At 45.3% G+C, this 13,755-nt stretch overlaps 1 protein-coding gene across 1 annotated transcript; it reads right to left on the bottom strand.

Annotated features, from left to right (window-relative positions):
* Nucleotides 1–12,122: 12,122 nt before the first annotated feature.
* On the bottom strand, nt 12,123–13,344 carry LOC121615339 (transcription factor HES-1-B-like). Its single transcript, XM_041949660.1, has 4 exons — nt 13,237–13,344; nt 13,036–13,131; nt 12,852–12,939; nt 12,123–12,574 (listed from the first exon to the last, which is right to left on the bottom strand). Exons 1-4 carry the CDS (start codon nt 13,342–13,344, stop codon nt 12,123–12,125), a joined length of 744 nt encoding a protein of 247 aa, XP_041805594.1.
* Nucleotides 13,345–13,755: the final 411 nt, after the last annotated feature.

Genomic DNA, 13,755 nt, shown 5'->3' with positions numbered 1-13,755 from the left:
CGCTGTCTGTCGATCAGACTTTGTTCTCTGTGCAAACACGCCCTCATTTGGTCATCCTTCACACAAAGAGTCACATTATATGTTCTGACTGTCACTGTCAATACTGTAAACAAACCTCTAACTCAGCAGCTGATAACCAGTTTGAATGCTTGCTGCTGAGTGATAAGAGGGGTGGATGAACTCTTTTCATGGAAAGTTCAAAGTTCAATCCACTACTTTTTAAGATCCGGTCTCTGCTAAAAGGAAGTATGAGTAACATGGTGATCATCTACAAACTAATATGTGTTGAATCTCCAGTAGGTGACTCTGGTTCCCATGAGTGACATGCAAAAAAAAAAAAAAAAAAAAAAAAAAACATATTGGGATTATTATGGCAGACAATGAGTCGCGATTTTAGTGGGAATCGTCATTTTTGCATTTAATTTCCCTGAAAAAAATTAAATAAAAATGATGATTAGAATTTTGCTGTGGTCTGTATCAACCAAGCATGTTCACTTACACCTGAACAACACAATCCATGGGAGCTGCAGCTCCTGCAACTTAAATATTGCACTTGGCCACTTTTTGACAGCATTTCGATTAATTGTTCATCCCTAATGTGCAGTGCTTGACTGTCTTCAGACATCCTGATAACCACTCGGCTAAAGTCATAGGTTGTAAAGTGCAGAATACTGGTTTGAGTCCACTTTTTGCAGTTTTCAAGAAGTTTCAGAGAAGCTTTCCATGTAAAATGTCAATAAAATGTCCTGTTTGCTCCTTCAAATTATTACTTTTAGTCAAACATGTACAACACTTAGAAAAGGCAGAAAACATAGACTTTCCTCCACATCCACAATGTAAAAATTACAAGTGCTATGTAGAATAGCTCTTGTCTTAGCATTGATGTGTATGCAGCATTTCAATGCTTGTTTAAATCTTATGTAGCATATAGCAATGCATCACATTTTATAATATCATCATTATTGTTTGTATGTAAAATCTGCAATGTAACTTGTTAATATATTTGTCAAACCTTATATTGCATTAAAATGTGCAATAACTATAAACTAGTATAAAATGGAAATTATAGTAGGAGTACCTCAAAATTGTACTTGTACAGTTTTTTGTGAATATCCTGAGCATTTTACCCCTGCCTTGGCACACATTATGTTTATATTCTACACAGGATTGTATTAGTTAGCCATGCTGTCATCTCAGGTTTTCAAAAGTCTTCCTCTGATCACTCCACTGCTCCTGAACACTGGGAGGGATGAAAAAGAGTGAGGGAGGAGGGAAGCCTCGACACAACAAGGCACACAGATGGCTACACCTTGAATACAGCACTCTAACCCAGGGTTAATAAGGGTCAAAGGCCAGGGGGTCGATTGGGTCCGAGTTGAATGACATCACAATTCACATGACAAAAAGTCGTGGCCATCTTACCTCCAGACGTTTGGAGGGGTGGCCTTAAGTTGGAGGTAATCCTCACTTGACCAAAATTATGGGATACACATGATATTTAAAGTACTGGGTTGTTAGCTAATGAGCAGCAAGACATATGGAAGTTGTTAAGCGTACATTTATTCAGTGAGGGTGGTGGGGTCCATATGAACAGAACAGCCAAAAGAAGAAACTGATGGGATGTGTCCCCGTCACAACAAACCACATTCTTATACACAAACTATATTGTTATATTTATTGTGAAGGTGCTTTTAAATTGTTGCTCTAAATCACTTTTCAAAGACCAGAGCAGTCAGCTTTTTGCGCTGCAATGGCTCATAAGAAATTCTAAAATCTCTATCATCTGCATTTCAGATGTGCAGTCTGAGTTTGTGCTTCGTACGCTAACACATTAGCTATATCATCTTTACAATGCTGTGTTTAAGCTTGTTGGGATGCCCCCAAGTGGCCAAAAATCAACTGATGCAGCTTTCAGCTTCTTTAAATTCAGACAAAAGAAAAGCTTTTTGGAATCAATGATAATTTTTTGTTCAGGAGATTCTGTATCTTCTAATCACCAAAATATGAGCCACGACAGGTTGCATCTGTAAAGATGAACCCACTGCTGGGTACAGTTACAGAGGTTAATAGAGTTATCTTCACTACCAAAACACCTGCCGGCATCCATCACTGCCACTTACTCTCTTGCTAACTGACAGCAGCAGGGTGTGAGCGTTGTCCTGAGGCATGATGAAGAGCAGCTCTAAACCCCCACGGTCAGATCCCATCTCTCCATCCTGCTTAGCGGGCATTTAGCGGCGGACACCACGGTCCACGCAGCAGCTCTTCAGATGGGAGAGGGGTGAAACAGAGGGGTGCGGACATTATCTGGTGACACACAAAATGCCCAAAACAACACAAAGCACTGGGGGGGGATTTCCCACAAAGGTTAGACTGGCCGGTGAGGAGGGAGGCGGCGAGGGCAGGCCAGAGTCCTCGGGACAAAGACTAAAGGTCATCTGAGACTCAGAGCCTGGGGCAAGAATTCAAGAGGAGAGTTTTTGATCTGTCAGTGTCAACTAATTTCAGATCAGGTTGCTGTGTATGTGTCTATCTCCATTTTAATCTTTAATAACAAGGGGCATATGTGTCTTAAGTCATAGATATTACCACAACATTTATCTCTACTTATCATTCTCAGTGCTTTTTTTTCCCAGCTTCACTTGAATGAGCTCAGTCAGTCATGAAATGATAACCAACACCAGTTGCTATTATGTGGTCAGGTGTCCATTAGATCCTCTCTCTCAGCCAATGAGAGGGTGATACACATCCTCCATGACACGACGACCTAAACATCTCAAGAACACAAATAGGTCATTTTGCACACTCAAAATGTGAGCCTTGCTTACAAACAAGGGTCAATATTTACCCCTCAGTGCACCCAGACCCCCGGGTGGAGGCCAAATTAGTGTTGCTGACCAAATTAAGAACAGCTGACCTGATGTGGGTATTAAGTGGAGGCAGAGATGTCACCAGAATGGTAATCTTTTAGCATTCTGGTGCGCTGGCTTTTGTCTTGTCCGTCCCTATTGGAGGATAACAAGAGGCTATAAGCTCCTTATCATCACATAACAATTATGGAGGATGAATCAAGAGCTGCGGAGCTGCGGACCTGCTCTTATAGGGCTACCCTTGTTTTGTCTCCAGCTCCACAGATAGAGAGGTTTTATTATGCATGCACGCAACCCTTCATTGTAGTCCCTGCAAAACTTGGCAGTTTATGGCTGCAAAACAAAGTGGAATCCTTCCCACACTCCAACGTCCAGCAGCAGAAGTAATTCCTGAAGAGGCTGTTGTTTCACAAAGGAAGGACAGAGTGCAATGTTGCTTGAGTGCACTTCACAAATGATGGTTTGCGAAAGCGCTGCCGAGTAGCATCATTCATGTAAGATTTTAAAGAATACATCAGGTCCAAAGAGAACAACACTGACTTGCTTAAATACTTTAGTGTCAAGTGGGAGGGCGACCTCTCTCAGCTGTGCTGCACAAAACCTCAGTCTGTAGAAAAATGTCAACAAGTTGTTGATGGATTTTAATCCACATGCTTTGCAGCTCTTCTCCAGATGTAAATGCTTGAGGGGGCTTTCTGAAGAATTAGAGATCCTCTTGAAGACAAGAGGAAAATAAAATAAACCAATCAAAGGGATTTTCATAATCTAGCAGCCTCTATCTTAAAGTTGTCCTCTCACTGCTCAGCATCACTACCTGATCTGTACGTTGTGCGCATGCGTGTAGGTGATGTCCTGACACCTGACCAATGGTTAAATCTAACACTAACTGCTCCCCAACCAATTACATTCTCAGGGGAACATTTTCACACATGCGTAGAATATATCATGTTTCTGGCATGGATCGGGCTGTGACGCTTAGTTCTGATCGATAAAGCACTGATAAGTGACTTTTATAAAGTCAGGAAAGTGGCATCAAAACAACAACATAAAGCTGTAAAAAAAACAAGTTTAAGGATGTTTTGAGCTCATGGACAAAAAATGGTAATTCGAATTGCATTGCATTGGCTGACTGGCATCAGCTGCTTCATTCATGCTGAACAGTCACTGGCTCATTCATCAGCTGTTTGGCTCCCAGCTGATTTAAATGTCCGATCATATTCATGTCGGTGCACAGTAGGACCATTATAACGTCACACTCTGCAGCCCCCTGCAGAATATAATCTGACAGAATGTAACACAAGAAGTTTTTTTTTTATTTATTGATTGCTCAGTGACATTTCAGCAGTGGTAAACAGGGCAGGAAGCACAAGCTAAACTGTTTACAAATGGTCTGAAAGGTTACATTCAAGCTAACAATTTAGCAGATTTTTTTTTTTAGAGTGTATTTGCTTTCAGTTGACAGTATATAGTCAGTGGTCAGACAGAAGACATCCATAGAGATGCTGAGGTTTACACCATGGACACGTCTTAGCCCAGTGGGACACAAAATCCAGGAAGTTGGTCTGCAAACTGTGATGTTTGTTTCAAACTTCTTCCTCTGACTGCTTGTGCTTCTTGCCCCGCTGCATTTCATTTTAGCAAGTCCTCAATGCCAACAACAAAGAGCACAATGTTATTTTGCTTGCTACAACCAGACTTAGCTACAACCAATATAAGGAAAATACCCCAAGAGTCAGCAAGAGCAGGGGTGGAAGATGACTCACAGGTGGATTGCATGGTAACGAACAGGATAACGGATATGACTATGCCTTGGATACATGACTCAGTGAGGGATGGGGGCACGGACCAATCTCTTAGGGCCAGAGGTAGCAGTACTCAGGTGACAGGGAAGGCAACTAAGGAGAGCAAAAGTTGTGCAGCAGAGGATAAGAAGCTTCAAGTTTGCCCATGTGGCTGGCAGAAAATAACATCAATCCGAGGCCTTAGAACTCATCAGGGAAGGAGGAAGTGTTTAGCGGTGGAAGGGCAGAGTGGCCGCATCGACCAGTATTTCTTGAGAAGTCAGTCGAATCAGTCGGATGAAGTCCAGCGACAGGTAGAAAACCACAGTTCGCAGGATATCAGTAACACTATCCCTGGAGAGGAGGAGGTACGGAGAGGGGATGCAGTTGGTGTTGAGGGCAACAGGCCAGCCAAGGAGAGAAGCATGGAGCAGAAAGCTAGAGTTAAGTGGCCGAGGGCTAATGATAGCAAAGAGTGGGAGGCAGTTGATAGAGATTTATCAGTCATATTAAGCAGGCTTAGAGGAGATGTAGTGGAGAAATTGGATAAAATTGGAGATGTGATCTACTCCTATGGTCGAGAGAGATTTGGGGTGCTTGTCAAAAGGAAAGGCGAGAGGGTGCAGGTCGGCAAGTCTAGGCGGCAAAGAGAAATAGAGAAGTTAGTAAAGGAAAGGAGGCAGTTAAGAAAGCAGTGGAGGAAGGCGACAGAAGAAGAAAGGGAGGGAATTAAGGTGTTGCAGGAGGAACTGAGAAGCAGGTTAGCAGTACTCAGAAGGGCAGAACACCTTAGGGAGAAGAGAAAGAAGAAGGAACGTGCAAGGTCAGCATTTTTTAGGAACCCCTTTAATTTTGTGAAAGGCTTGTTTAATCAAGAAAAAGGAGGGCAACTTAAGGCAACGAAATCAGAGATTGAACAGTATTTGAAGTCGACGTATTCAGATTCAAAGGAGAATAGGAACATAGGTCTTCCACCTGACATGCCACCATTAGGGGAAGTGGAGCAGGAGATGGATGTGAGCCCACCTAGGTGGAGAGAAGTGGTGGAGGTGGTTAGGCGTGCAAAGGCTTCTTCGGCCCCAGGGCCTAATGGAGTCCCCTACCGTGTCTATAAGAGTGCACCTGGCATCTTAAGGACACTATGGAGATACCTGAGAATAGTTTGGGAGAAACAAAGTATTCCAAGAGCATGGCGCAGGGCAGGAGGTGTCTTCATCCCTAAGGAGAAGGAGTCATCGGACCTTAGCCAGTTTCGGATGATTTCTCTCCTAAATGTTGAGGGAAAGATTTTCTTTAGTATCGTAGCACAGAGGCTGGCTAAATACTTAGAAAGGAATGGTATGATAGATACGACAGTGCAAAAAGCAGGGATACCAGGATTTGCGGGATGCTTAGAGCATACTAGCATGATTTGGCATCAGATTCAGACAGCTAAGAGGGAGAAAAGAGACTTGAATGTTGTATTTTTAGATCTGGCTAATGCGTTTGGGTCAGTGCCACATAACCTTATTTGGAGTTCCTTTGACTACTTTAAAGTGCCGGAGATAGTTGTTAACTTGGTGAAAGCATATTTCCAAGACATCAGACTGTGTGCAAGTATCGCAGAGCTCACAACAGGCTGGCAAAGATTGGAGGTTGGTATTATGGCAGGATGTACAGTGTCCCCGCTAGCTTTCACAATGGCTATGGAGGTAATTATTAGGGCTTCCAAGTGGGTCGTAGGTGGAGAGAGACGGCAGAATGGAATGCGTCTTCCACCAATTAGGGCTTATATGGATGATATGACACTGCTAACTTCAACAGTGCCATGTACAAGGAGGTTGTTAGATAAAGTCAATCAGAATCTCAAGTGGGCTAGTATGAAGATTAAGCCTAGTAAGTCAAGGAGTATTTCAATATACAGAGGGAAAGTAAGTGATAGAAAGTTTGCTATAGATGGTGAGGAAATCCCAACAATTAGGGAGAAATCAGTTAAGAGTCTAGGACGGTGGTACAATGTGGACCTGAATGATGTTGAACAGGTTGTGCAATTTAGAAAGGATGTTGCAGAAGGGCTGGAGAGAATAGATAAATCAGGGCTCCCAGGAAAACTGAGGTTGTGGTGCTTGCAGTTTGGCTTGTATCCTAGGTTAATGTGGCCAATGTCAGTATATGAAGTCCCATTATCTGTAGCAGAGAGAATGGAAAGGCTAGTTAGCTCTTATATTAGAAAATGGTTGGGTGCTCCCAGGTGCTTAAGCAATGTAGCTTTGTATGGGAAAGGAATGCTTCAGCTGCCAGTATCCAGTCTAACAGAGGAGTTTAAATGCACTAAGGTTAGGACAGAACTTTTATTATCTGGGAGTAAGGACATGTTAGTTAGCAATGTGGTTCCGAATCCTTCTGGGGGGAGGAAATGGAACCCAAGGGCAGCAGTGCAGGAGGCAGAGGCAGCTCTTAGGCATGCAGAAATAGTAGGAAATGTTCAATTTGGCCGGGGAGGCTTGGGGCTTGGCCCAGGCAAACCAGTGTGGAATAAAGCAGGTCTAAAGGAGAAAAGAAAGCTTGTAGTGGAACAGGTGCGTAGGCAGGAGGAGTTGTTAAGAGGGGCAAAAGCAGTTGGTCAAGCCAAACAGGGACAATGGTTGAATTGGGAAGGTGTTGAGAAGAGGAAACTTAGTTGGAGGGACCTGTGGAATATGGAGGAAGGCCGTATTAAATTTCTGATAGGGGCGACATACGATGTGTTGCCAACCCCGCAGAACCTAAGTCTCTGGGTACAGGGCGATCAATCGTGCCCACTCTGCTCAGGTACAGCAAGTTTAAAGCACATTTTGTCAGGTTGTAGAATTAGCTTATCACAAGGCCGGTATACATGGCGGCATAATCAGGTGCTGAGAAGCTTAGCCGCAGGCATTGAGGAGAGAAGGAAGCAGGTGAATTCTGGAAGTTCTAGAAAGGAGAGGTTAGATGTGCAGTTTGTTCGAGAGGGGGAGAAAAATAGAGCTGCTAAGTCAGGGAGAAAGCAGGGAGGTGGCTGCCTGGTAGGGGCTGATGATTGGCAAATGCAGGTCGACTTGGGAGGACAGCTAGTTGTGCCCCAGGAAATAGTTTATAGTAATCTGAGGCCAGACATTGTCTTATGGTCCATGAGTAAAAAGACTGTGTATTTTATTGAGTTAACAGTCCCTTGGGAAAATTCAGTGGAGGCAGCTTATGAAAGGAAGAAGACTAAGTATGCAGATTTAAAGACAGAATCTGAGCAGAGGGGATGGAAGACCAGGGTCTGTCCGGTTGAAGTGGGGTGTAGAGGTTTTGTTGCAGGGTCAGCTGTTTCACTGTTGAGGGAGCTGGGAGTGCATGGGCAAAATTTAAGAAAGACAGTGAGGGAGATGTCAGATGAGGCTGCTAGGTCTAGTCAGTGGATATGGATCAGGAGAAATAATAGTAGTTGGGGGGTGAAATAGGGACAGTGGGGGGGCAGGCAGAGGACATGCATGCCTAACCCGGCAAGAGAAGAGGTTAAAGTCTGAACAAGACACCTCTCCTCTGCTCTGCTTTCCCCGCCCCATCTTCTCGCTCTGCCAATAGGAAGAGAACCAGGAAGTTTAGATAAGGTGGGGGTGTGGCCAGCTAGAGTCTCTCTTTGGGACCATGCGGCCTGTTCAGATGAGTTTGCGTGGTAAGACACAGAGTTGGCTTGTTTTTTGATCTTTTTGGTTGTTTTCCTGTTTTGTCTGCTTCTTGAAGAAAATGTTAGGGTTTGTTTTCCTGCTCTGTTTGCTTTTTGAAGGAAATGGTAGGGTTTGCTGCTTCTTGAAGGAAATGTTAGAAGAGGCTGTTAAATCTAGTCTGTGGTTTAGGCCTCCACCTTCAGCACCTTCTAAATTTTCCACCCCCTACCCGAACAAGGGTCTGTATCCAATCCCTACTTTCATCTTTTGACTCTACCTCTTTATTTTCTATCCCCTACCCGAACCAGGGTTTGTATTCCCACCCCGCTTTTTCTTGGTGCAGTTGGTGAGAGGCAGGGGTAGATGATGGTAGTGTGGCAATCGGCAGTTACATGTGGCATCTAGGCCTGTGGTAGCATTGTAGCAGCTAACAATAGCTAAAGCGGTGAGAGTATGATAGTATCTTAGCAGTTAGTATTGGTAGCTAGCAATTAACATTAACAGTATAGGTGAATCTAGCGTTATTGTCTTCTTCTGTTCCTCTTAGCAGGTAGCGGTTAGCACATAACATTAGCTAAATGGTAGCATCGGAACTGTATTGTCTTCTTCTGTTCTTCCTAGCGGTTAGCAGTAGCATTAGCAATAGTTAAATGGTAGCATCGGTACTGGCCACTACCTGGAGCATCTCTGGGTCAGTTGAACGTGGCGGTGCTGTTTGGATTGTGTAGGAGCAGTGTGAACTGGCACTAGGGGGGGTGACTCTGGGACGCCGGAGTTCACTGCCTAACCTCCTGGAGGTGTAGTGGGACTAAGTAGGCGAAACACTGTTGAAGGGAGGTTTCCACCTGATGACCCCCAGAGACGTGTTAGGAATCACTGCTCTTTGGCAGGTATAGAGGCAGATTAGAGCTCCAAGGTTCTTCACTGAGAATGAATCCTCTTTTTGAGCACAAGTATCTTGTGTTTAAATTAAAATTTTACCTGGACCAACAGACAGGTTTCAAAAACAAGACCCAAGTTGTAAAGAACTAGAATTATCCTTCCTTTGATTCCCGTGGGGTCGCCTCAGTTGATGCCGCACACACAGTCTGTAAGTCCTGCCTCGCCAAAAACTTCAGACTGTAATTGGAGCATCTATATTATGGGATGTCTCACTTTGAAGGGACACCTGCAGCGAAAGTGTATCTTTATGGTCCTCTTCATAAGCCTCCATGGGCATATGGCCAGTAACTCCGCTCCACTCCCCCTCCCCGACTTCCAGCACAACACCTCCTTTGAAGATGCGATGACTCGTGATGTAGAGCCAGGATTACTCTGTTTTAATAGTCACACCACCATCACTCTGTGTGGCTCCAAAGTCATAAATTTTGCCACTTCCAGTGTTTTCGTGTCACGCTGCTACTAAATTCACCCCCGGAAGCTGCACTTCCACCAGCATGTTGTTGGGTTTTTCAAAAACAACCAGCTAAATCAAAAAGGGATGAATTGGAATGAAGGGACAAAGAGCATTGTTCATTCACCATTGATATCGAGTGCATAATCTATTCACCAGCCTTGATGTGAACCACCGCAGACTACTTCGACCCCCATCAAGCACCATAACAACCCTAAGAACAATACTACGCCAATTCACCCACAGAGGCGGAGGCAGCGAAGGTTTCCGGTGAGCGCAGGGGGAGACAAGCAGGGAACCTGTCACTGTTGTCACTGCGTTTGTGAGGGGAGGCCATCAATCAACGAGCAGCGTGAAGGGGCAGGCCCGACCCTGCTCCATGTTTACTGTTCTCTGCTTTACAAGGTTTGGGAAAATACTGCAACAAACAGGGGTTTCGATTCGGGAGGGGCAGGGAGAGGGGATAAGAAACAATTAAAGAAAAGATGGAAGGAGGGGATTAACACTGGTAAACAGGGCAAAGTTCTCAGGAATGGTGCGTCATCTGTAGAGGCTCCTCCATCAAAACTGCTCCAGGTTCTCCATCAGGTGTGGATAGGAGCGAGCTGTCAGCACTTCACAGCTCCTCTTATCTGAAGAGAACAGCCTGGCCTGAGGAGTTCTCCAAAAGCCTTTAAGACCAGGACCTTTGTAAGAGGGCAACAATAAGACTTCTTTAGCACGGTGAAAGTGACAGCACCCCCCCCCCCCCCCCCCCACCTCCCAGCCATTAAACCTCTTCCTGGATAAACAAGGGGAAGGCCCTTTATGAAGATGGAGAGGGTCACAAAGAGAGGAGCCATTGAGCCACCGAGGGGCCCGTCTTTGTTTTTGTGTTTCGGAGGGTCTTCTCAAAGGATGCGCTGATAGGAGGGGGAGCTCTGTTTTTGTCTTTAAGTCCTCTTTACTGCCAGTCTTCTCTCAGCTGTGCCAAAACAGAGATGTAAACTTAATTGACTGTATCATTTGCACAAAGCGAGGAGCTTTAATAAGTTTTAGAGTGACAGAGAGATGTAATGATCAGCATTTACACCGACGTCCATGTTGAAATGCAAAATTAAGAAACATGTTTAAAAATTCCTCCTCACAGTGTTGCCACGTACAAACAGTACACACTCACAAACACAGAATGTTGTGCACCTATTCCTCAGTGCTTTGAGAAAAAAGAGCGACTTTTATTTCTGTTATGACCTAATCCCTTAAATTCCATGAATATTAAATCAGGAACAACCCAGTGGTCATGGATTGTGTGAGTGTGTTTGCCTCTGGAGGTGCCACTGTTTGATGCTGTCAAAGGGAGGCCCTGTCTTCTGGTGATGGGCTGCCAGGTCTGTTGATGGGTTGCCAGATTCAGGACAACATGCTGTTGGAGCTACGTTTGTCTTTGGAGTGTGAATGAGGGGCACCTGTGACCTCTGGTCACGCTCTGCTTGTGTCCCGCTGCGCGAGCACCACGCTCAGGACACACGCTGGGAGCGTCGGCCCTTCAAATGTCCACTAAATGGACAGTGATTGGACGGGCTCTGCGGGGCTGCTGCAGATATTGTGCAAACACACACTTATGTCGTCACACCATTTTAAATCAAATTTAAATTCTGCTTTGTGAGAAGGTTGAACTGTCGCATGAATATCAGTAATTTCTCTTCTAGGAGCAGAAAATGGAGGGAAGACGCCTCAGAAAACAACAACACATACTTAATCCTTGAGTAATGCCGGGATCTTATTTAGCCTGGTCTTCATTTAGACCCGTCACTAGCTTCACGATCATGCCCTATCTATTTCAGCACGATTTCCCATCTGGCAGGAGCACAGTCAGGCCTGCATGTCAACAGACGCTGCCCCACCCGCCTCCCTGCACTGACAGCACGCCTTTTACGCTCAGCACGACCTCTCGCGTTCCTTACCTCATTAGAGGTAGAATTTCCAGCCAGAGGGCAGGTCTCCCTGCAGCTGTAACAGGGACGATCAGGTGTGCAAAAGGCCCACAGGAAGAGGAGATATATTTAACCGGCTTAAAGTGTATCCCATATGACCACAAGTGGACGCTTGACTGATTTTCAAGTTTTTGAGAAGAAAAATGACAGAGACACCATTGCAGGAAATATTGTAGTATGTTGTAAACATCATAGAAACATTTTATTCATCTCAAAAAATACAGTGCTTTTCAAGAGCTTTTCAAGGATTTCCTTGACCTCCTGAGACAAATCAATTGTTCCATATCAAAAACAGAAAAAATTAGAGCGAGCAAAGAGGCCAAGAATATCTCCTAATGTCCATATACAAAAAACACAAATGTGTGTAAACATCCCTCTCAAGTAGGTTTAGAAAACATTTACAAAATGTACAAAAATATGTTGTATTGTGTGATAGTCCTTGAGCTGATTCCCTACCAGGGCCTCCACACAGAGTCTGAGGTGAGCGGAGGTGCAACAGGTGACATGTGATGGCTGTTTTGTGGACTTAGAGGGACGAGAGCTGCACTGGGGACAAGAAAAGCAAACTGTCCATCCGGCGCTGGCAGGACCTGGAAGCCGCCGTACAGCTTCATCGCGTCCGGGGAGACGTGCATCGCTGAGCCGCTTTTGCAGGGCATCTGTGGAGCGGAAGCAGCTGGGATGTGTGCACCGGTCTGTCCAAGTCCCAGTGCACCTGGGTGAGGTGTATAGAAGTTCACAGTGTTGATTTGGGCCACGCAGGCCGCCAGGTGGCTGAGGAGGCGGGTCCTCACCTCTGCGTTCACCCCTTCGCACGTGGACAGGAAACGGGTGACCTCTCCGACACACTCACTGAAGCCGGCTCTGTATTTACCCAGGATGGACGGGTCTGTGTTCACAGCAGCTGGAGGGGAAAACACAAATACGGAAATTAACAGACAGACAGATGATGTGACTTTAAAGAATATTATTAAATGATTCACTATTCTAAATAGTAAAAAAACAGATTTCATTCATGCACTTGAGGTCTTGTGAGATCAATTCTTCAGGGCGAGCACAGCAGCTGTGAGCAGGCAATAAATCTTGGAGACCGTGGGAACATGTTTACCATCTAAAGTTAGACATCCCAGAATGACTGCACATGCATCAACACAGTCAGTGCAGAGATGGTGGTCACATACCGGTCATCTGAAGTCGCTGCAGGTTCCTCAGGTGCTTCACAGTCATCTCCAGGATGTCCGCCTTCTCCAGTTTGGAGTGTCTGGAGCTCTAAACGGACAAAAGTGACGATAAAGTTCTGAATTTAATAATTTGGCCTCAAATAAAATCTTTCTTGAAATAAAAGTGTAGTGCTTATCTCCTTACATCTTTCTTGAGTGCGTCCATGATGAGGGTCTTCAGCTGGCCCAGACTCTCGTTGATGCGCGCGCGTCTCCGCTTTTCCATGATTGGTTTAGAGGACTTAAAATAGAAAAAAGAAAAAAAAAACGTTTTAGATGACAGTTTTTAAGATAAAATAGCAGCTGGTAATAGTACGAACAAGAGTAAAACAATGACTTGATATACCTTTCTATTTTCTGACAGAGTGCGGGGTTTTTCCGGTGTGGAGTCACCACTGGCCGGTGTGGCAGCCACAGCGGATGGAGACGTCCGCACAAAAGTACCGGCTGGCATCTTCAGGTTCACACTTAAAAACACTGGTACAGTCCAAACAAAAACTTTATCAGTAGCAGAACGACGTACAACAGCGTCAGGGTCAGTCCAAAGCGGCGAGTAGCGCCTTCTGCTGCAGAGCACAGAGCAGTTCACTGATGACAAAGTAAGGAGTGACTTCCGTCTCTTCGCCAAGCCGCCGTCCAGTCCGCTCCTGTTTCCAGCGCCTCAGGTTTTATTTATAGGGCCCGAGCCTGCACGCGAGCGGCTCGTGTGCGAGTTTCCTGGGTTTCATTCGTCCGTCCAATGGGCGCGCGGGACGGGCTGCCAGGGAGGCGGCAGGCTCGTGCTGCAGGGCGCTCCCATTGGCTACCTGTCAGGATGCTGCGAGGCTGCTGCACGCAGGAAAGCGACTTCACAGTTAAGTGTGAG

This window comes from Chelmon rostratus, chromosome 12, assembly GCF_017976325.1.
Source record: "Chelmon rostratus isolate fCheRos1 chromosome 12, fCheRos1.pri, whole genome shotgun sequence".
Classification (NCBI taxonomy): domain Eukaryota; kingdom Metazoa; phylum Chordata; class Actinopteri; order Chaetodontiformes; family Chaetodontidae; genus Chelmon; species Chelmon rostratus.
This window is presented reverse-complemented; position numbering and strand designations above follow the sequence as displayed.